Consider the following 24458-nt stretch of genomic DNA (forward strand, 5'->3'; position numbering starts at 1 on the left):
AAGAGCAGAAGCACCAGTAAATGACAAAATGAATCCTACAACCCAAGAGGATAGGACCAAATAAGACAGAAAGGACAATATGGCTTAAAGTGGTTCATGAAATATCTAAACTAAAACCTCTTCAAGAGTAGGTATGGAATGAAGAAGGAGGGATAGATTCCACAGTGATGCTAGGGGAAAGCTTCTCTCTGATGAAGAGTTTCTGGAGAGTGCCTTAGTGATCAGAATAATGAAATTAAGCTAGTAGTCCCTTGTTGTTGTTGTTGTTTAATGCCCTCGAGTCGTAGACGACCCATAGCGACCCTATGAACGAACAGCCTGAGCACTGTTCGTACATAGAGTTTCCAGAGGCAAGCCATTTTGGAAGTGGATGCCGCTCCTGCTTCCAGGCTTGATTTAGTTGGGAAGCTCCAGCCAACACTGTCCACCCTGGGTGCCCATTACCACGACTGGCACATCACTGTCACAGGCTTCAGCATCACAGCAACCACGAGTTACCTCTGTACAGCAACGCACAGACCTATTGTTTTTTTTTTATATAAACCATTCATGTAAAGTTTTATTTTTAAAAAATGTGCATTCTATTTGGATGTCATTTAACTTTAATCTCTTAATCAAAAGAAGTTCTTTCTTTTTTTCCCTATTATAAACATTTTTGAAGAGGCTAGTCATCTACTGTACAGAATAATGTACAACTTAGATGAAACTGCTTCCTTATGAACTCTGATTTAGGTTAAACAATCGTGGAGGGAACACACAGGTGAACTGTTTCATGCTAGAGGATATATGGTGTCACTTTGTCTATTAACATGGATGGTAAAGTAGTGATTGCTAGATTCTTTCACTTTAACAGTACTCTTTCCCCTTTGTGTGGGAGCTCTGGCACCTAGTCCAAAATGAGCTGCAGGCCTCAGAGTTAATAATCCACCAGCTACTCAATGGGAGAAAGATGGGCAGTCTCCCTATATAATTTACAGCCTCAGTAATCAGAAAGTTGCTATGAATCAACTTTCACGAAGGCAGTGAATTTGAAGGGTTTTTTCCCCTCTGTAGTTAGCAATCTGGGATTGACGTCTGTATAAATATTATTTCCCCAATTATCTTTCACTTATAGGTTTTAGCATCCATTCAAGGTCATATTCATTCAATCCCTTTAGACTATTCTACACTCGCATGACCAAGCAATGCTACCAATTTTTACTAAGAAGTGCTCAAGCAGTTTCAACTTTGGTTGTATAGCAGAATCACCAATCTCTTCTCTGGGGATGTTCAACAGGTATCATATTTTAAAGTTCGTTGTTGTTGTTGTTGTTGTTATGTGCCGTTGAGTCGCTTGCGACTCATAGCGACTCTATGTACAACAGCCCTAAACCCTGCTCTATCCTGTGCCAATCGCACTGCCTCCGACACACCAAGCCCGATTACCCGTCACTGAATCAATCCACCTCATAGAGGGCCCTCCCCTCCTGCGCCGTCCCTCCACCCTCCCAAGCATGATGTCCCTCTCCAAGGACCTGTCCCTCCTTACAACATGTCCAAAGTATGTCAGACAAAGCCCCAGAATCCTTGCCTCTAGGGAGCGGCCTGGTTTAACCCCCTCCAGGATGAATTTGTTTGTTTTCTTGGCAGTTCATGCTATACTCAATACTCTTCTCCAGCACCACAGCTCAAAGGCAACAATTCTTCTTCTATTCTCCCTAGTCATTGTCCAACTCTGATGCATAACAAGTGATTGCAAAGACCATAGCCTGTATCAGATGCGCCTTAGTCTCCAGAGTGACACCATTGCTCTTCAGTGCTCTGGAGCGGTCCCTAACAGCAGACTTTACCATTGCAATACGTTTTTTTATTTCCTGGCTGCTGGTGTCAAGAGTGTTGACCGTGGAGCCAAGCAAACTAAAGTTTTTAACAATCTCTTCGCCATCCATCCTGATGCTGCCAATTGGTCCAGTGGTGAGAATTTTTGTCTTGACATTGAGCCTCAATCCATACTGAAGGCTGCAGTCCTTGACCCTCTGCAGCAAGTGCTTCAGGTCCTCCTCAGTTTCAGCAAGCAGGATTGTGTCGTCTGCATAACACAGATTGTTAATAGATCTTCCACCAATCCTGACACCATACTGCTCCTCAAAGAGCCCAGCCTCTCAGATAATCTGTTCTGTATACAAGTTGAAAAGGTGCGGAGATAGGACACATCCCCGGCATACACCTTTCCCAATTTTTAACCATGCTGTGCTTCCCGGCTCTGTTTCTAGTACAGAAAGGGTTGAGATTCCTCAAGTTAGAGGATTCTAAGAATGCTTTCAATCTACAAATAAAGAAATTGAAGTCCAAGGGCCAAAACTGGCACAAAACTTGCTAGAGGCACATGTAAGGTTTCATTATATCTTTTCTAGACTTTCATTTCAATATGTATTTCCTTGCCACTGAGTCAGTAGGCAACATCATGATAAATGGAGAGAAGACTGAAGTTATCAATGATTTCATTTCGCTTGGATCCACAAACACCTTTAGTACCAGCAGTCAAGAAATCACAAGACACATATGTACACACACACACACACACACACACACACACACACACACACACATTGGCTAAATCTGCTGTCAAGGACCTCTTTAAAGTGTGTAGCAGCAATAATGTCACTATAAAGACTAAAGTGCATCTCATCCAAGCCATAGCCTTTTCAATTATTTGTTATACATCAGAAAGATGGACAATGATTAAGGATGACATAAGAGTCAATGGAGTTGAAGAAAAGCACTGATTGTCCCAAGGACTGCCAAAAGAAAACAAATGAGTATGAGAAAGTACACCTATGGTGCTTTTCGGAGGCAAGAATGGTGAAGCTTCATCTCACATATTTTGAGCATGTTGCTAGGTGGAGTGAGGCCTTGGAAAAGGATACCATGCTTGGAAAGGTGAAGGATTAGCAAGGAAGGGAAAGATCCTCAAAGAGATGGATTGACACAGTGACTGTTACAACGAGCTCAAGTACATCAGACACGATGAGGATGGCACAGGATAGGTAGGCTACAGATTCATTGTCTACAGGGTCGCTACGACTCACAGTCGATTGGAAGGCACCTAATAGCAACATGCATTTCCTCTTTTAACCAAAAAGTAGTAACTTGTATATGGTGTTGGAGCTAACCACAATTTGATGTGAATATTTCTGATTTTAAGGTTAATTCTTCTGATTGTTCATTACTCCTTTGTTGTCATTTTAGATAGGAGAGAAAGGGGCATTTGTTCATTAGTTGCTCCTCTCTCAGGGATCCCTAGAAAATGCCAGCCTGGAGCACAAGACAGCAGGATGTGCAAGGAACCAGTTAGGGCTGCCCGGGTGCCCGTTCTCTGGCCTCCTGCACAGCTCACAGGTTTGGTGATGCTCCCGCCAGGGGTCCCTAGGTGTCCCTAGGTGGTGCAAATCCTTAACATATAGCTACCAAACTAAAAGAAAAGCAAGTTTTGAGTCACTCTGAAGCATGTCAGACAAATGGTTCCCTCATCAACTTGTAAAAATCTGCCACAGAAAACACTAAAAAGAGTACAAATCTATCCTGACACATACGGGATTCACAAAAGTTGGAGGTGAATCTATGTTATTTTTGTTTTATACTGTTTAAGTTACCAAGTAGTTTGTAGTTTGTAAAAGACAAAAGAAGATACTATAGGAACCTGATTTCCTGAAAATGCATTATAGCATTCACAGAAATAGCTAAGGATGTTCAAGTGGCTTCTAAATTATGCCAGAAGCAGTTGGGATGGTTTAAAAAAAATTAAGTAATTTCAAATAAATCCACAGAATTCCTTTTAATCTAAAGTTGGAAACAGAGCACATAGAACATTCTTTTAAAAGCTTCTCTAAAAATAAGAATTATAAAATGGTCATCACAACACTTTGACAGATATTTAGTCCTTGTTGACATTTGTTTCAAAGGGAGATGTGAAGAATAAAATGAAGTTGTCACATTCTTTTGGTTGGAGAAAATTAGTTTACTAATACATTGACTAACCAAAAGCTTGTCTTTTCAGTCTGGCACTCTAAGTCCTACTTCAGACCTTGAGAAAGGGGTATAATGGATAAATTAACCCAAAACATACTATTTAAAGACCTGTCATAAATAGTAAAAAATTAACAAAAGAAGAGGATAAGATATTTATATGAAATGACTGATAACAATAAAAAAAATACTATATGAAATGTCCTGGTGGCCTAGTGGAAAGAAATGGCACTGCAATCCTGAAGGCATGTGGTTCAAATCCCCCAGCTGCTTTATGGGAGAAGGATGGGCAGTTTCCTCCCATGGGATTAATCACCTCTGAAAACCAACTGGAGGGTCTGCTATGAGATGGTCCTGACTCGATGGTCCTCAGTAGCAGCAGCAGCAGCATAGAAAAGAAGATTGTTGTTTGTCAGGAAAGACGGAACAAGGGAAAATGGAATTTGAGTTATATTATGAAGGACCATTTCTATGTAAGTGAAGATAGCAAAGACTGGAGAGGAATATTGTGTGCAAAGAAATCAGACAGGAACTATAGAGAGGAAGTTAACTGACCATTTTGTTCAACAATTAGAATCATAAGTGAAGAGAGAAGAGATATTAGGCAGTCATGCCGGACATCCTAAATACAAATGTGCTTATAAAATCTGACACAATAAATTCTGACATACTACCTAATATAATTTCAGCTGGTCTCATAAAATTCTTCTAGAAAATGAAACAGGATGTGAATTGATATAAAGTTGACTGTAACAGTATTCACATAGCTATTTGACAACTATATTTATTGGATTCCTACTATGTATCAGGGACTGTGTGTTCTAGAAGTTGATGCTTTATAATGATGAAGTACATCAGCAAGATTCATGTTCTTATAAATCTTGTATTTTATTAGCAGCAGACATGTTATAAAGAAAGAAACAAATATATAAAAGTGATCAGTATATTTTAGCTAGCACTAAGTGCCAGGAAGAAATTTACAACACAAAAAATGGTCATTACAGGAGGTCTCTCAGGGGGTTACATTTCAGTTGAGATCTAAATGAGGAGGGGGGAAAGCAGTAATGGAAAATGACAGGAAAGATGATCCAAGGAATAAGACACAGCACAAAGAAGTAGGCTTCTTCAAAATAATAAAAAGAAGACTTTTCAACCTGTATGCAGAGCAGATTATCCGAGAGGCTGGGCTCTATGAGGAGAAGTGTGGCGTCAGGATTGGTGGAAGATCTATTAACAATCTGCGTTATGCAGATGACACAACCCTCCTTGCTGAAACTGAGGAGGACCTCATGCACTTGCTGCAAAGGGTCAAGGACTGCAGCCTTCAGTATGGACTAAGGCTCAATGTCAAGAAGACAAAGATTCTCACAACTGGACCAATTGGCAGCATCAGGATGGATGGGCAAGAGATTGAGATTGTTCACAGCTTCAGTTTGCTCGGCTCCACGGTAAACACTCCTGGCACCAGCAGCCAGGAAATCAAAAAACGTATTGCAATGGGAAAGTCTGCTGTTAGGGACCTCTCTAAAGTACTCATGAGCAACGGTATGTCTCTGGAGACTAAGGTGCTCCTGATACAGGCCATGGTCTTTGCAATCAGTTGTTACACATCAGAGAATTGGACAATGACTAGGGAGGATAGAAGGAGAATTGATGCCTTTGAGCTGTGGTGCTGGAGAATAGTATTGAATGTATCATGGACTGCCAAGAAAACAAACAGACTCATCCGGGAGAGGGTTAAACCAGGCTGCTCCATGGAGGCAAGGATTCTGGGGCTTCGTCTGACATACTTGGGACATGTTGTAAGGAGGGACAGGTCCTTGGAGAGGGACATCATGCTTGGGAGGGTGGAGGGACAGTGCAGGGGGGGAAGAAAGACCCTCTTTGAGGTGGAGAGATTCAGTGACTGGGGTAATAGGGATGGGTGTGTCAGAAGCAGTGCGATTGGCACAGGATAGAGCAGGTTTAGGGCTTTTGTACTTAGGGTTGCTATGAGTGGCAAACAACTCAACTGGCACATAATAACAACAACAATCATCAAGTATCTCAGTTTCATTCTTTTGCACTTAAGAGTTGTCATGAGCTGGAAGCAACTTGAAGGCACCTGACAACAAGAAATATCTCAATGATGCTTATTTTAATTTGAAATTAAGAAGAATTATAGATAACTCAATGGACATTGAAAAGTAAGGTGTGTAAGTTTGTAGCAATTACCTTATACCCTTCTGGACCTGGCTCTCCTCTGTCTCCTGGTTCTCCTATTGGACCCTATAGAGACCACAAACAAAAAAGAGTTTTACAGCTGGATCTACACTTTCATGAACAAGGAGAGTAAAACAAGTTTGGTTTTGTCCAAAATATGAAAAAAAAAATAAATAAAATAAAAATAATGTTCTACTAAATAATTTGAAAAGACTAAATTTCAGTGACACCAAAAACATTATTAAATTATGCTAACACTGAGTAACACAGAGAAAATCACATAATTCTGCTAAAAATATTGAGGAAATAAGATTAGCTGAAAATATAAAGTTTTAGGTGCATTTTGATCAATGTTAAAATGACAAAAATATTAAGGGAAGAACATTTATTTAGCTATCTAACCAATACTTTAGTTATTCATGATTATATTTAAATAACATTTTAAGCTTAAAAAGGTTAATTTTACTTTATCATTTAAATAGTATATCATTTATTCTTCAATCTCAGATATTTTTAATCCAAGACATAAATTAACCTAATGAAAATTGCACTTAACTTTAGCCCTCAAGTACTAAATTGACACTAATTTTTTAAACATTTCTAATTATAAAATATTTGCTATTACAAACTATTCAAGTTATTTACTATAAAATGCATGTAAATAGGAAACACTGTTTTAAGAGTCACACAAATTAAAATTAGTTGAAAACCACAGAAATTATTATTGAGAATGAATGAATTTGAACTTAACTTTCCATAGATAATGACATTAATAATGCAAAGATAATAATCTATGACTCTGCTTTAATTAAGTGGCTGGTAGGTGCTCTCCATTTGAGTATGACTCATAATGGCCCTATGGACAACACATCAGAACCCTGCCCTATCCAGTACCTTCTTCATCTTCTCCGATATATTTGAGCCCATTGTTACAGTCATTGAAGTCAATCCATCTGGTTTAAGAACTCCCTTTCTTATGCTGATCTTTCACCTTTCCAAGCATAATGTCCTACAAGCCCTGATCCCTCCTAATAACATGTCCAAAGTACATAAGATGGAGTTTTACCATCCTTACTTCCAAGGAGCACCCTGGTTTCACTTTCTCCAGGGAAGATCTGTGTTGTTTTTCTTTCCTTGTTGGTCCATGGCATGTTCAGTACTCTTTTCCAACATCACAATTCAAAAGTATTAATTCTTCCATCATCCTTCCTTTTTGTCCAGCTTTCAGATATACTGTAAGTAATTGAGAAGAACATCTTAATCTGTAAATGGACATAGTTGTTCCTTAGCACTTTTGAGAGATCCTTGACAACAGATTTTCCCAATGTAACTCATCTTTTGATTTCGTGACTGGTACTGATTGTGGATCTAAGTAGATGAAGTTGTTGACATCAATCTTTTCTCTGTCTGTCATGATGTTGCCTATAGGCTCAATGGTGAGGATTCCTGTTTTCTTGATGTTGAGATGTAATCCATATTGAAGACTATAGTCTTTCTTTTTCTGCAGCAAATGTTTCAAATCCTTCTCACTTTCAGTGAGTAAGGCTGTGTCATCTGTATGAATCAGTTTTGTTGATGACTGTCTCCAAACCTAATGCCACATTCTTCTTTATTGAGTCCAGCTGCTTGAATGATTTGCTCAGCATACAGAGTGAATAGACGTGGAGAAAGGACACAGCCCTGATGAACACCTTTCTTAATTTTCAGCCATTCACTGTTCCCTTCCTCTGTTCAGACAATATTAGCCATAATTTGATCCACACAGTCAAATGCCTGGTCATAGTCAATACAACATAAATAGACATCCTTTTGTTATCCTCTGCTTTCAACTAAGATCCACCTAACAATGATACCCTTGGTACCAGGGCCTTTTCTAAATCCAGCTTGAATTTCTGGTAGTCCTTGGTCTATACAGTCTTTTAGCTGGTTTTGGATAATCTTCATCAAGCATTTACTTGTATGTGACATTAGTGATAATTTTTTTTTACAATCCTCCTTTTTGAGAATAGGAATATATATAATCTCTTTCCAATCATTTGGTCAGGTAGCTCTTTTCCAAATTTCTTGGCACAGACTGGTGAGTATTTTGAGGACCATATCTGTTCACAGAAACATGCTAGTTGGTATCCCATCAATTCTTGGTGTTTTTTTGTTTTGTTTTTTGTTTGTTTGTTTTCTTAATGCCATGTAGCTTACATTTCTTCCTTCATTATCATTGATTCTTGATCAGATACTACTTCATGAAATGGTTCTGAAACAACCAATTTTTTTTTCATATAATGACTGTGCATTCATTTTCTTTTCTTTTTTTAATTTTTTTCATTTCATTTTCTTTTCATGACTCCTGGATCATTCAAGATTTTGCCAATATGATCCTTCAGTATTGGATTATGTTTTTCAGTTCTTTCAGCTTGAGAAATCTTAACAGAGTTCTTCCCTTTTAATTCCTGATTTTGCACATTTTGTCTTTTAGAGCTACCCTTTCAATTTTTTTACTTTTTTTTTCTTTTGTTTTTTGATGTTACGATGCAATTTTTAGAGTATTTTCCAACTTCCATTTTGGTCTTTTTCTTTTCCCCTATGTAATTACTTTCTGCTTTCTTCATGAATGATATCCTTGATGTCTTCCCACAACTCATGTTGTCTTTGAAAATTAGTGTTCAATCTTTCAAATGTATTCTTGAAATGGTTTTTAAATAAAGGTGGTATAGACTCAAGGTTGTATTTTGGTTCTTGTGTACTTGTTTTAATATGCTCTAGCTTCAGTTTAAAGTGGCACATGAGTAAATGATGGTCTGTTTCACAGTCAGCACCTGACCTTATTTTCATTGATAATATTGAGCTTCTCCAATGATTCCTCCCACAAATGTTTTCAATCTGGCTCCTGTGTAGTCCATCAGGTAAGGGTTATGTGTATATGTGTATTTTTCTTTTTAAAAATAAATAAATTGATGATTGCAATCAATAAATCATTGACTGTACAAAATTCAGTCATTTGATTTCCAGTCTTGTTTCTGTCACCAAGTTGTTGAGAGTTGCATTGGCAACTGAATGGAGTGAGATTTGAAACCAAAAGCTACTGCTGCCTAAAAAAGCCCCTGGAGGGTCAGGTATGAGTGAGAGTTTGTCTTATAATTATTTAGAGTATTTTAAAATTTTATGTCTGTCCCACATCTATAGTAACAGTATATTTCAAAGATAAAACTATCATTTTCATGCTAGACTTTTAATATGTTTATATTTCAAGTGACAGAGAAAATAATGTCACTACTATGTTTTAGTTGCCAATGAATGGTATTATTCTGGCATATTTTTTTTAAATTTGCTTTTGAACTTTTGCATTATTCCCATAGTCTCTCTCTCTTTTAGTGGTTTGGAGAGACTAAAACCTACTTAAGGAAGTTCACTACATATGATTTCTTATGGTTATGTCTTAGGTGACTTATTGCAGTTTTCATGCAAATAATATGCAAGTTTATGTGAGTTTTTCTAACTGTACAATCTTCTCATATATTTGTTTCCTACACATATTATATATTATATGTCTTTAAGCATTATGTATGTAGGTGTGTTATTTGTGTAAAATATAGTATATGAAATGGCTTGATTTAATCAGGAAATTCTAGAATATATTTTAAATATATTTAAATATAATATATTTTAAAACAAAATATAATTTCAACTACTTTAAAACAAAATATAATTTCTACTACTTTCAGGGGACTAAACTAGGGTGTTTGGGTAGACTAGTGGTGAGAAAGCTATGCGGCAATCCCAAAAGCATATTTGGGTCTACCAGCTCCTGCTCAGGAGAAGATGGGCAATCTCCTCCCAGCTGATTAATTGCCTCTGAAAACCCGCTTGAGGATCAGCTATGGGTTTGCTCCAACTTGACAGTAAACAACGATAACAAACCAAACTATGAAGACTGATTATATATTAGAATTCTTCGGCTTTAATAGTATTTACTTCAAATCATAATAACTATGTGGGAAATAAAACATCAACTAAAATTTATTTTTTAAAATAAGTATATTTATTAACTTTAAAATGAACTAAACTTGTTTATTTTACCCATTTAATTTAGTTATCTCCTTTAGACATTATTTAAGGTAACCCAAGTTTTAAGAATAGCTACTTAAAAAGAAAAGAAAACTGTAGTTAAACATGTTGTTGTTATGTGCCATCGAGTCGCTTGAGACTCATAGTGACCCTATGTACAACAGCCCTAACTCTGCTCTGTCCTGTGCCAATAGCACTGTATCTGGCACTCCCATCCTGATTATCCCAGTCACTGAATCAATCCACCTCATAGAGGGCCTTCCCCTCCTGCACTGTCCCTCCACGCTCCCAAGCATGATGTCCTTCTCCAAGGACCGGTCTTTCCTCACAACATGTCCAAAGTATGTTAGACGGAGCCTCAGAATCCTTGCCTCCAAGGAGCCACCTGATTTAACCCTTTCCAGGACAAATCTGTTTGTTTTCCTAGGAGTCCATGGTATTCTCAATACTTCTCCAGCACCACAGCTCAAAGGCATCAATTCTTCTATCCTCCTTGGTCATTGTCCAACTCTCTGATGCATAACAAGTGGTTACGAAGACCATGGACTGTATCAGATGCACCTTAGTCTCCAGGGAGACACCATTGCTCTTCAGTACTTTGGAGAGGTCCCTAAACAGCAGACTTTCCCATGACAATGCGCTTTTTAATTTCCTGGCTGCTGGTGCCAAGACTGTTGATTGTGGAGCTAAGCAAACTAAAGCTGTGTACAATCTCAATCTCTTCACCATCCATCCTGATGCTGCCAATTGGTCCAGTGGTGAGAATCTTTGTCTTCTTGACACTGAGCCTCAATCCATATTGGAGGTAGTCCTTGACCCTCTGCAGCAGGTGCTTCAGGTCCTCTTCATTTTCAGCAAGCAGGATTGTGTCATCCGTATAACGCAGATTGTTGATAAATCGTCCACCAATCTTGACCCCACATTTCTCCTCATAGAGCCCAGTCTCCCGGATAATCTGTCCTGCATATAGGTTGAAAAGGTATGGAGATAGGATGCATTCCTGGCATACGCCCTTCCCAATTTTGAACCATGCAGTGTTCCCTTGCTCTGTTCTGACGACTGCCTCCTGGTCCATAGTCCTTGAAATTTTTAATTAGAATGAATAGTAACATCAGGGAGGTACTTCTTATAACAATTAACCAAAGGCAGTATTTGCCCAGGTATAATGTTCAGAAGGCACGAAGATTAGCATAGAAAGGTGAATGTAAACAATCACAGGGAGAAAGCAGGAAGTGCTGTGACAACGTGTGGATAGAAAACCAACATGCTCTGTAAATCTTCACTCAAATGACAGTAAATTGTTTTAAAAATTCTTAGATGATTTAAGTTAGTAATCTTTAAGGGTCTTGACTCTAGCTAGAAAAAATTTTGAAATCAGTTGGCATTTATGTGTAACTACTGTAAACATATAAAAGCTGATTTTTTAAATAACATTTTTAATTTATACTGGTTTACTTACAAAGTTCGTATACTTGTTTTTACACTAGATCTTTCCCATTTCCTTTATCCACTTCTCACTCCAAACAAATTATCTGATCCTATGATAACACCTGTCCCTTCTGCTTCCACCCTCCATTATTGTAGAAATAGATAACTAATAAAATGTGTATGAGGATCTAAGGTGGGGAGGATGGGAGCAGAAGTGTATAAGCTAATGTAAAAAAATTATACTGATTTGTCTACAAAGTTTTATTACATTGTTTTTCACATAAGATTCTTCCATTTTCTTCATCACCCTATCAAATTGTGCAATTCTATGTTTAAGCTGAAGGGACAGCATAAACCCCATTTTTTATAACCCCCCATTAATACCAGAAACAGAAGCAGGCCATAAAAATTCTTAGCTTAAGGCAAACACAAAAGTCTTATCTGTCCTTGCAAAGTAAAGAATTAACTAGTGTCTAGTGACACAAAAAGAGTAAAGGTGGGCAAAGTAGCCAGCCCATCAAAAGCTGACCCACATGACTGGTCCCCCAACCCACCAACCACGATCTCAATCTCCCCATCCCCGCAGTGGCACCCAGGAAAGCCATAAAAGCAATTGGGGCGGGGGTGTGGAGGGTCTAGGGGCTTTTCCCCTGGCCACCTTCCTACTGAGGGAGAAAGTCTCCCCATGTGGAATTTAATAAACACTCTTGAATTTTCAGACGTGTGATGATTGGATATCCTTTGAGGGGCATTTCGTGGGCAGAACATAAGCTAATTTTTAATACTTAAGAAATAGAAATTTGATGATTTAAGAAATATCTGCCTTAAAATGTCTATGCTGTTGTGTTCCATCAAGTTGAAAATGTGCTACAGCTGACCTTCCTGGGGGCTTTCAGAGGCAGTTAATCGCCCTGGAGAATACTCATCCTCCCCCTTTTCTTGCAGTTTTTTTTAGGGGGGAGGGCAATCTTGATAAAATTTTATAATGTATATTCAATGTTCAATGTTCGATTTGAGAAATCACTGTTTTAAATCATTACACTAGTGAGCTTGGTGGCCTAGTGGCAAGACGCTGTGCTGCAATCCCGAAGACGCACAGTTCTAATCATCAGCTACTCTGCAGAAGAAGGATCAGCAATCTCCGCTTTTGCGAGGCCAGAGAGTCAACTATCAGTCGGTTCCAACTTGATGCTACACAACAACAGCTTATACCATGCTAATGATCTTGATCTGATTATAAAACACATTTATATCTAATGCTTTCACATTATTTAGATTTTGTAACCACACCTAATGCGTGGTAAAGATTGTGAGGATGGCACAGGACCACTCTAAGATGTAGCAATCCTATGACCAACATAAAATAATTTTCTAAAACTGAGAAAAATATTTTATAAAGATGATTGCAAGTGTTATCAACTTATTAAAAATATTATAATTTGCTAATTTTTTTAAAAATTGTGATTTGAGTGAACCAATGAGAAAAATGCTACTTTAAGAAGAAAAGCAAAATATGATATCTTTGCTTCCTTCTCTCAAAATGTACTACACATCCACAGTAATCAAAACAGCAAGACACTGGTTCAATGATAGATTGGAATAGACCAACGGAGTAGACTTGAGAATCCAGATGTAAATCCATTCACCTATCGACCACTGATCTCTGCCAAGGAGATGAAATCTACTACATGAGGAAATGAGAGCTTCTTTAACAAATGGTGCTGACAAAACTCTCTGCATCATATATACAAAATCTAACTTAAGGTCGATTAAGAAACTAGGGGTAAAACATAAAACCATGAGGATCATCAGGGAAAAAACAGGAGAAAACTTATAAACCCTAATTTGTACTAACTAGACTATCAAATAGAATCAAAACCGTACAACCAGAAAATAACAGAGAAATGAAATACTCTAAAGGTAAAATTATATATTATATATTTATAAAGAAATTTATCCAAAGAGTAAAAAGAGAACCTACCGTACAGACTAAGAAAAATATTATTTAACAATTTATTAGACAAGAAACTCATATATATTATAATCTACGTTGTGTCGTGTACCATCAGATCAGAACTCATAGCTGACCCTCCTGCCTGTTTTCTTTCTTTGCAAGGAAGGATATTGCCTATCCTTCTCTCACAGAGCAGCTGGTTGTTTTGAACTGTGTGCTTTCAGGATTGCAGGGCAGCTTCTTACCACTAGGTTACCAGAGCTCTCAATAAATACCACAACACAAAAAAGACAAACAATACATTTACAAAATGGGCAGATATTATGAAGAGTCTTTATCAAAGAAGACATTCACATGGCCAACAAACTCATGAAGAAGTACTCAAGATCACTAGTTATTCTTGTCGTTATGTGCCTGTAAGTTGAAACTGACTCATAGCTGCCCTTCCAGTGGTTTTTCAGAGTCTTGTAAATTGCACCAGAGGAGAGGAGGAGATGGCTCATCTTTCTCTCACAGAGCAGCGAATAGACTCAGACTACATGCCTTTGGGTTGACAGTGCAAATCTTTACCATTAGGCCACCAGAACTCCCAGCAGCTATTAAAGAGATGCAAATCAAAACAATATAGAGATAGCATCTCAAGCCAGCAACAACGTTCAACAATAAACCAGTGAACAAAAAAATGGTGGCAAGGGTGGGACAAGATTGGAACTGTCACAAAATTGCTGGTGAAAATGTAAAATGGTGATTTTTATATTAAGGAATCAAAGAAATTTTAGAAAAAGACCTACTGGTTCACCTCGAGACCCAGGCATTCCCAAGACTGTATTATCTTCTCCTGAGAAGCCCTACAATGAAAAAAAAAAGTTAAAACAAAATTAATTGAATAAATTTTATAAACATTCAACCACGATAACTTGTTAGAAATAAACAATCTGGTTCTAGCTTTTTAAAATGGAACATTTTAATCTGTGAAACTTAGCATGATTCATATACAGTTGTAATTTCATTCTGTCTAGAAATGCTAATTTGCCTTCATTGTTTAAAAAGCAATTTAAGAATTTTCTCAGAATCGTTTTCAATAATTTTGTAAATTAAGAGTATTGTGGTTATCTGTAAGTAAACAGATCATTTTAATATAAATTAGTCATTTATCCCAGAGTTTCACAAGCTTTTTCAGTGAGTAATTTTACCTTTATAGATTTTTACAGGTTTCTGTTAGATATATTGTTTTATCTTAATCTAGAGATAATATATTGAGATATTTTGATTATTTATTTAAATTTAAGTCTTGTGATTTTTTTCCCCTTCCACAATCTATCCAAATTGAAAATGCACATTTTACTAGTTAAGAATGTTTATACTCATTTTTCTTCCCCAGAAAGAATAAATTCAATGTTTAGCTTCAGAAATTAAAAAAACAAACAAACACAAAACCCAATGACCAAAAAACCCCCAACTATGCATGCATACCTTTTCTCCTTTAGGTCCTGGCAATCCTGAAAGGCCTGGTTGACCTTGTTGACCCTAAGAAAAGAACAAGTAAGTAGATAGTCCCTATATTATATATATATCCTCTACCTAATACCACCAAGTACACACCATTAGATATTAAACTACTGCATTCTGAAATTAAAAACAGGATTAACTCTCTAGGGAGATGATGGTATATATGTACAGCAATTTGTTCTATCATACATAAGGTTACCCTGAGTTGAAGTTGACATAATAGAACTAACACAGTTACTTATATATTTAAGGAGATGAAGTTTAAACATTTCAGGAATGTTTTGTCATGGATAGTTCAACCTTAATTTGCATATATGGGATGACATTTTAACATAAAAATATTTCAGGGAAACATACATTCTCATATTTTTAATTCAAAATGTTTACCCTATATCCTGGAATTCCTGGCTCTCCATTAGGACCCATCAGTCCTAAATGACCCTAAAAAACAAATTAATTATTAGTGATAAAAGCGATAATTTCAAAAGCAATTAAATTTAAACTTTAATTATTTAAATTGTTCCATTTAGCTTTTTTTATAGTTTAAAATCCTTCTCAATCTGGAAAAAAAAAATCTCAACTTTGTCTTCCATTTTTTTTAAACAATAGTCTCAGATTGGGGACAGGAATCTTTCATTTGCCTTCAGTAAGAACATTAAGAGAAATTCAGTTGTCAGAATCCTTCCGGTGTTGGAAGAATTCTTGTGAGATTGTGTGGAGGTTCTAGCCAAGAAGTATAGCTAATCGTGTACCTTCAATGAAAAGGCAATCCTCTATCAGGGAAGGCTGTCCTTTCTAACCAAATATGAGGCTTTGAGAAGGACACAACACATAAGGAGCAGTTAAAGAGGAAGAGGACCCCAGCCTCGCAAACCAGATCAGCCACATCAACCCTAGTGATCAATGAGATGACAGATGTTGTAGCCAGATTGTTATTGTATTCTTCATGAAGAATTCTTGAAAAGTAGCTTGCTCTTGTCAAAGTTTGTGGTAAATATTCATAATCAGAATGTAAAGCCTAGTATTTAAAACATACCGTCATTTGAATATCAAGGAAAATTCTATAAATTTTGTTACTAGGTGCTCTTGAGTTGAGCATGACTCATAGTGACCCCATGCACAAAAGACTTGAACCCTGTTCTATCCTCACACTTCCTGACACACAAGAGCCAATTTGCGGCAGTCACTGTCTCAATATTTCTGGTCGAGGGTCTTCCTCCCCTTTGTCAAACATCCACCTTATTGCTTTTCCTCATTTCAACTGACTTCTAAACTGGGTTCTACCACTACATTAGTGTAACTATCCTCAGTTCTCCAGCCTTCATAGGGTTTTCAAAGGCCTGCTATTTAAGAAGTGAATGCCAATTCTGTTTCCTACTCTGTCTTAATCTGGGAGCTTTACCAAACCCTGCCCCCCATGGATAACCCTTATGGTATTTGACATACTATAAAGGTTTAAAAACATACTACCAACAGAATATCAAGGAAAACTCCTTAGTCACCAATATTTTCCATTCTTTGGTAAACATTGTTTTAGTCCACATCAAAGCTGTTACAATAGAATGACTGACCACTTATATCTAATAGCAACTCCATGATTATTCCTATTTTACAAATAAGGCAATCATGTAAGTTAAAATCCAGTGAGCATATACCCGACCTGCAGATAAAAATGACTCAGACAACTGGGGGCGGCGGGAGAAGATCCTTAAAAATGTATCTTTTGTACACTGTTAAAAAGTTTCCACTCAGTGCCCCTATATGTACCTCAAAACAAAAGATGACTTAAGAGATGAAATAAAGATACAAAGCAAGTGTTCAACTTCCTAACATACTAAACAGCACTAGAACCAAGTTTCAGTAGCTCTGATGGCCTAATGTGTAAGGACTTGAGCTGCTAACTCAAAGGGAGACAATTCAAATCTACCAGCTGCTCTTATAGGAGCAACAAGGGCACTCTCTAGCATGATTTACAGCCTTTGAAAACATACTGGAAGGTTAGCTATGGGCTGGTTCTGATTCAATGGCAAGGAGTTGAGCAGCATTGAGAACCAAGTATTTTGATCTTGCAATGATCATGTTCACTCTATTTTATGACTTCCTGGACATTTAAGGGAACGCTGATTTCATATGAAGTTGCACTGCCGATCCAAAATTGGTGCTTTTCTGGTAGTTTGAACTCACCAGCTCTCTGTGGGAAGAAGATGGGCAACTCCTATTGTACAATCTACAGCCTCTGAAAACCTGCTAGAAGATCAGCTATAATCTGGTTCCGACTTGAAATAGCAATGAGTTTGAGTGAGTTTAATGTCTCAGTTATAAAATGTTCATATCTAGTTATTAATAGGTAATTATTTGCTATCAGTAAATACAATTTAATTATTAATCAATAAATTTAGACTCATCCAGTTAGGATCAAGTTTTAAGCCTAAAAAAAAAGTCTTTACAAAATCAGTCTTAAAAATCTGTTGTTGTTGTTGAGTGCCATTGAGTTGAGCACAACTCATAACGACCCTATGAACAAAAGACTTGAAGCCTTCCTATAACTATCATTGTTTCTCAAAGTTCATAGTGTTTCCAGAGGCATTAAAAACCTGATAATTAGGGAGCTCTGGTGGCTTAGTGGCAAAGAAGCTGCACTGCAATCCCAAAGGCATGTGGTTCAAATCCACTAGATACTCTTCTGGAGGAGGACGGGCAATCTCCTCCTGTGCCAGTTGGATCCAGTTTGAGGGTACACAAGAAAATTAAAAACAAAACCAAACCAAATCCCTGATAATTATTAAACAATTCTCTAGGAGAACAACTGAGATTTATCAGACTACTTTATACATGCTATTAGCACTGCAATCCCAGAGGCATTCAATTTGAATCCACTAGTTTCTCTGTAGAAGGATGGACAATCTCCTTCTGTTTGATTTACTGCCTCTGAAAACCCACTGAAGGTTCAGTTATGGGTTGGTTCTGACTTGCTGGCACACAAGAAGATAAGTTAAAAATAACATAAAATAGTCTGCCAAAATTCTCTAAGAAACTAATCAATATGGGTTAAGATGGCTGAAAGAAAAAGCTTACTTTTTGTCATTATATGCAATTGAGTTGACTATGACTCACAGCGACCTTGTGAACAATGGCTCTGAACCTTGGCTTATCTTGAGGCAAATTCACCATCTCTAACACATATGATCCTATTGCCACAGTCACTGTGTCAGTTCATCTCATTCAGAGTCTTCTCTCCTGCTCAACCTCTACCCTTATAAACACTATGTCCTTCTATATCTATGTCTTATAAACACTATGTCCCTCCTGGTAACATGCCCAAAGTATATGAGACAGAGCTTTAAATCCTTAGGTATGAGGAACAACCTGTGAGGATGACTTAGGAGAGAGCATAGTTCAGTACTATTATTCATAGGGCTGCTATGAGTTGTAGTTGACTCAAAGGCACTTAACAAAAACAAACATTTAATTCAAGAGAGAACAGTTTAAAAGTGATATATGATAGGGTATTATGATTATCACAGGAATCTAGAATTAAGGTTGCATAGTGGAGTGCATTCAGGCGCAGGGCTGGGGGATTGCATACCAATGAAGAAGTTTACCTTTTGCTTTTCAAAGAGAGGAACGAATGATGGGGAGGTGGGGTAGAGAAAAAAGTGCAACAATAAATGAATGGAAATCCAAAATCTCTGTAAATGTTCATTAAAATTAATAAAATAGATTTTAAAAAAAGAAACGAAATAAGAGAAAGGCACCCTACTTAAAAAGTTGAGTAAAAATAAAACGCTGAGATTGAAAAATGAATCTTGGACAAGTCTGATCAAGCAAAAGAATAGTCATGAAAAATATTTAGAATAAGAAAGAATGCATAATATAATAACATATATGATTTTCTTTAAATATAACTAAGTAGCAATTACAAGTTTTGCCCATTAAACTTTAGAACATAGATAAAACAGATGTGTTTTAGGAAAAAATATTTTAAAATATATTCCAAAAGAGATACAAAATTTGAAAAATGAAGCCTAAGATTAATAAAAGAACATTAGGCCTAATTGCTTGAAAGAAAAATTCTATCAAAATCTTTCAAGATTAAGTAATAACCATATTTCCAAACAGACCAACTAATTTTATAAGGCTTGTTCAACTTTTATACCCAAACACAAGAGTAGTAGTATACATTTAAAAGTGTATAGACATTTAAAATTGTATAGACCGTGATACAAATGTAGATGCAAAAGACCCCAGGGAAAATTAAATATAGGAAACTAAAACAAACTTAAATAAAACATTAGAAAATTGAGTGTAGCAGTAATAACGCAATAGCATTATGATAATTAAGTATGGTTTATACTATGAACTAATGGCTTTTTCAACTTTTAGGTCCATTAGTATGTGTTCTCAGATTAATAAATGGATGAAAGCAGGGAATTATTTATACACATGTAAAAAGCATTTGATAAAATACATCTTTTCTTGACTCCAACTCTCACCTACAAAAGAATTTCTTTAAAAACATATATGTTGTAAAAATCATTATAAATAACATTTGACAATGAAATACTAGAGCATTTTTCACTAAAGACAATCACAGGATAAGATTTTCCCATCAAAATTTTTTTCATTCCTATACTTGAAGTTTTAATCAATGTAACAAGTCAAGAAAATGAGAAATGGTAACATAATTTTTTACTTAAAGGTCCCAAGAGAATCATTTGGACTAAATGGATTAAAACCAACATATGCAACTATATAGATTTCTTAAATAGAGTAATGATCAATAAAAAAATTACAATGGCACAATTTCAATAATAAAATGTTAAAAATGAATCTACAAGAAAGAGATAAAAACAGAGATAAAGGACATAATAAAACTTTACTGAAGAATATAAAAGAACATGTAAATAAATATCATGTCATACTATGTAATAACTGATACTGTGGAAAATGGCTACCCGTTTGGAAAAAAAAATCAATATTCTATACATAAACTCTATAGACATGCAGAAATGATGTTAATTATAGAGTTCAAGTCTTTAGTTCATAAGGTCACTATAAGTAGTATTCAACTTGACAACACTTAACCACTGCTAAGGGTTGTTATATTTGGAGGAATATTCTTCCATTTTGTACATCACTCTTAGTTTGCTGTACTGAGGTACTCTGGGTTTGCTTCAATGCTGAACCTTGTGCCATTGGGGTATCAAATACCATAATGGCTTCCCAATGTAGCCAGTGTTTGGTGGCTCTCCCAGTTATAAAACAGATTTGGAAGTAGGAGTGGCATCCACTTCCTAAACCACAACTTATGGAAACTCTATTAACTTGGAGAAATGATGACAGTTATGGAAAGGCATTAGGTCTTTTGTTCATAGAGACGATACGAGTTGTACTTGACTCAATGGCAATCAACAACAACAACAACAATGCATCATATAATACCATAAAAATAAACTCTGTATGGCTTTTAAGTTAGTAGTATCGTTGTTGTTAGGCACTATCAACCCATAGCGACACTATGAACATCAGATCTGGACTCTGTCCAATCTGGTGCCATCTTCACATTTTCTGACATATTAGAGCCCATGATGATAATCATAATGTCAATGCACCTGGTTGATGGTCTTCCTCTCCTTTGCCGACCCTCCACCATTAAGCATCATGCTTTTTGCCAAGAATAGCCCTTCCTAGCAACATGCGCAAAACATGTGAGGCAAAGCCTCATTATCCTTGCCTCCAAAGAGAACTCTGGCTGCATCTTCTCCAAGACATATGTATTTATTTGTTCTTTTGGCAGTCTATGGGATGTTCAGCGCTCTTCTCCAACACCTCAACTCAAAGGCATTGATTCTTCCTCAGTCATCCTCATTCATTGTACAGTTGCAAGTGATTGGAAAGACCATGGCCTGAATTAGATGCACTTTAGTCCTCAAACTAACATCATTGCTCCTCAATAATTTTGAGAAGTCCCTAACTTCAGCCTTTCCCAATGCAATACATCTCCTTATTTCCTGACTACTGGTACCAAGGGTGTTATTTGTTGATCCAAGTTAATATGAAGCTTTTGACAGTTCCAATCTTTTCTCCATCCATTCGTAACCTATGGGTCGAGTGGTAAGAATCTTTGCTTTTTTGACATTGAGATACAATCCAAATTGAAAGCTGTATTCCTTGATTCTCTGCAACAAGTGATTCAAGTCCTCCTCACTTCCAGCAAGCAAGGTTTTATCATTTGCATAATGCAGATTGTTGATGAGTCTCCCTCAAATCCTGATACCACATTCCTCTTCATACAGTCCAGTCTTCAGAATAATTTGCTCAGATTAAATAGATAAGGAGAAAGAATACAACTCTAACACACTCTCTTCTTAATTTTAAACCATCAGTGTTCTCCTGCCCTGTTCACATAATAGCTTCCTGTTCTAGGTATAAATTCCGCATAAACACAATTAAATTTTCTTGGACTCCCATTCATCTCAATGTCAGCCATTGTTATGATCCATACAATCAAATGCTTTTGTAAATAATTAAAGCACAAATATACACTCTTCTGGTATTCTCTACTTTCAGCTGAGATCCATCTGAAATCTGCAATGACGTCCCCGGTGCCATGGCCTCTTTTAAATCCTGCTTGAATTTCTGGCAGTTTCCTATTGATGTACTGTTTTAGCTGTTTTTGAATGATCCTTAGCAGTATTTTGCTTGCATGTGTTATTATTTATATTGTCCAGTAGTTTCCACATTCAGTTGGATCAACTTTCTTGGGAATGGGTACAAATATGGACTTCTTCCAATATGTTGACCAGACAGCTTTCCTCCCAATTTCCTGACATAGACTGCTGACCACTTCCAAGGCTGCATCTGTTAATTGAAATAAGCCAATTGGTATAAAAATGATTTCTGGGACCTTAGTTTTTGCCAATGCATTCATTGCAGCTTCTACTTCCTCCTTCAATACCATTGGCTCTTGTTCATATGGCACTTTCTGAAATTCTTCAGTGCAAAATCAATTCTTTTTGGTACAATGATTCCGTGTATTTCTTTCATCTTCTTTTGATGCTTTCTGGGTCATTCAATATATTACCCAGCATCTTTCAGTATTAAAACTTAAAGTTTAAATTTGTTTTTCAGTACTCTTAGCTTTAGAAATACAGAGTTAGTTTATGGAAAACTATTATTAAATAACTTAAGTAAAGACAGCATATAAACAGAAGAAATATACCCAGAAACTACAAAGAAGAAAGACCAAAAAAGCATTACTACATAAATACTGAGACTTTCAGACAGCAATGGTGCCATAAAAAAATTAAAGGATAAATTACAGAACAGAAAAATGCAATATATTTTTCAATGTACTTTACAAAAATATATTAGTCTCTAAAAATATATATAAGGGGTTGTTGCATCTGAACAGGAAAAACACACAAACCTACTTAGAACACACACACACACACACACACACACACACACACACAAAGGATACATGAACAAGAAGAAACTTCTAGAGTGGAAAAAAGTACAAGTTGATTGCAATCAGGGAAATGTAAGCAGAAATAATAACAATGAGACTTTTTTTAATTTAGAAGATGGCAAACTACAAATAGTTCAATTTTCAAGTGGTGGGGTTGTAACCATGGGAAAACTTCTTGGGAAGATGGTTGCTCATGTGTTTCAAAAATGGTATAACACAAAAAAAATTGTATAACGACTATGGAAGACAGTTTGGTGTTTCCTCAAAATGGGTAGAAAAATGGTGATATATTCACACAATGGAATATTATGTAGCACCAGCACATAAAAATCCCAATGAAGTATTTGTAGAGTGCATTAGAACATGGGAGAGACTAGAGAACATTATGTTGAGTGAAATAAATCAGCACAAAAGGACAAATACTATATATAAGACTGCTATTGTGATAACAGGAGAGTAACTGAGAGGTGGGGAACTGGGAGAGAAAGAACACTACAAGGACCAAGACAAAGGAAAATTAAATATCTGGAAATAAGTGAGATAAAGGCGATATGGCTATTGCAAGTAGCAAATAGGAACAAGTTGTATATAACAGATTAAAAGGGAATGAGGTGAAGGGATATGGAAGAAAGAGGAAATCTAGGACAGCAGACACTCTTGGGGGTTGGGGGGTGAATAAATAGGTAAGGTGAAATGGAGATTTGAGAAGATGGGAAGATAAATGTAACAGATCAACAGTAATTAATTATAGAAAGCACAGTGTACAGAAATGATTGTGTAAAGCAAAATACATAAAAGAAACAAGGTATATGGACAATCTTAGAAAAGTGAATGATAGTATAAAGGAAAAATATTTTTTTAAAAATAAAATATTCTTCTGTAGAGAAAATAAAAATCAGGAGACTAGAGCTCTGGTGGCCTAGTGGCAAGAAGTTGGCACTACAATACCAAAGGCACATGGTTCAAATCCACCAGCTGCTCCATGGGAGAAGGATGGGCAATCTCCTCCCCTGTGACTGCCAGAAGGTCAGCTATAGGTCTGTTCTAATTCTATGGTACACAACAACAACAGTCGGAACTCACCTTTTTTGCCCATCCTCCTGTGGAGGAACTGGTGGATTTGAACTGTTTATACCTTCGGGATTGTAGCACAGATTATTACCACTAGGCAACCAGAGCTCTCCAAGTAGGAGATGATTAAAGCCTTTGGCTTTATTGGTTCTTACATTTATTAAAAAAAAGAATAACATTTTATAATGGTTATGAATATATAAGACTGAATTGGAGAGAAAGAGTAGTAATTTAAATAAAAGGAAGCAGGAAAGGAGTAGAAGTAGTAAGATTACAGTAAGAAATGGATGCTTAAATGAGCCTAAGGAAACTCTTTTGGAAACATCAAATGGTTTACACAATGCTCTCTAAAAGTCTGTGGTGAAATCTTAGCATTTGCAGCATTTAAATGGAGACTAGGAAATAACATGTATTTTGTAATACCTATTTGGACCACTCAGAAGACTAAATTGGTTAATCTCTTAAGTATTTTCACATTTCCCTCATGCTGTGATTTTCTGGAAAGGCCCAATTACATTAGCAAGGCCCAATTACATAAGCAATGCACATTTCCTACTATAGTTTCAGGAATATTGTGTTGTGGCTTACTCTCAATATCATGTAAAAGATTTAAGGTATAAATGAATATTGAGAAAACCTGGATAAATTATGTTTACTGCATTGAAGTCTATGAGGGACAGAATAGTTTAAAAGTATTATATTTTAGGGCATTACGTTTATCATAAGAGTATGGAATGAGGGTTGAAGAGTGGGGGG

The 24458-nt window shown here is 36.5% G+C and overlaps 1 protein-coding gene across 1 annotated transcript in view; it reads right to left on the reverse strand.

Annotated features, from left to right (window-relative positions):
- Positions 1 to 24458, reverse strand: part of COL24A1 (collagen, type XXIV, alpha 1) — a 548498-nt gene that overhangs the window by 119454 nt on the left and 404586 nt on the right. The window contains exons 40-43 of the mRNA XM_006898370.1: positions 15548 to 15601; positions 15125 to 15178; positions 14443 to 14499; positions 6220 to 6273 (exon numbers count right to left, since the gene is read on the reverse strand). Coding sequence (XP_006898432.1) covers positions 6220 to 6273; positions 14443 to 14499; positions 15125 to 15178; positions 15548 to 15601 — 219 coding nt within the window. The remainder of the gene's footprint in view (positions 1 to 6219; positions 6274 to 14442; positions 14500 to 15124; positions 15179 to 15547; positions 15602 to 24458) is intronic.

The sequence above is a fragment of the Elephantulus edwardii genome, unplaced genomic scaffold (assembly GCF_000299155.1).
Source record: "Elephantulus edwardii isolate Elephantulus edwardi_28Jun2011 unplaced genomic scaffold, EleEdw1.0 scaffold00227, whole genome shotgun sequence".
NCBI classification, from domain to species: Eukaryota; Metazoa; Chordata; class Mammalia; order Macroscelidea; family Macroscelididae; genus Elephantulus; species Elephantulus edwardii.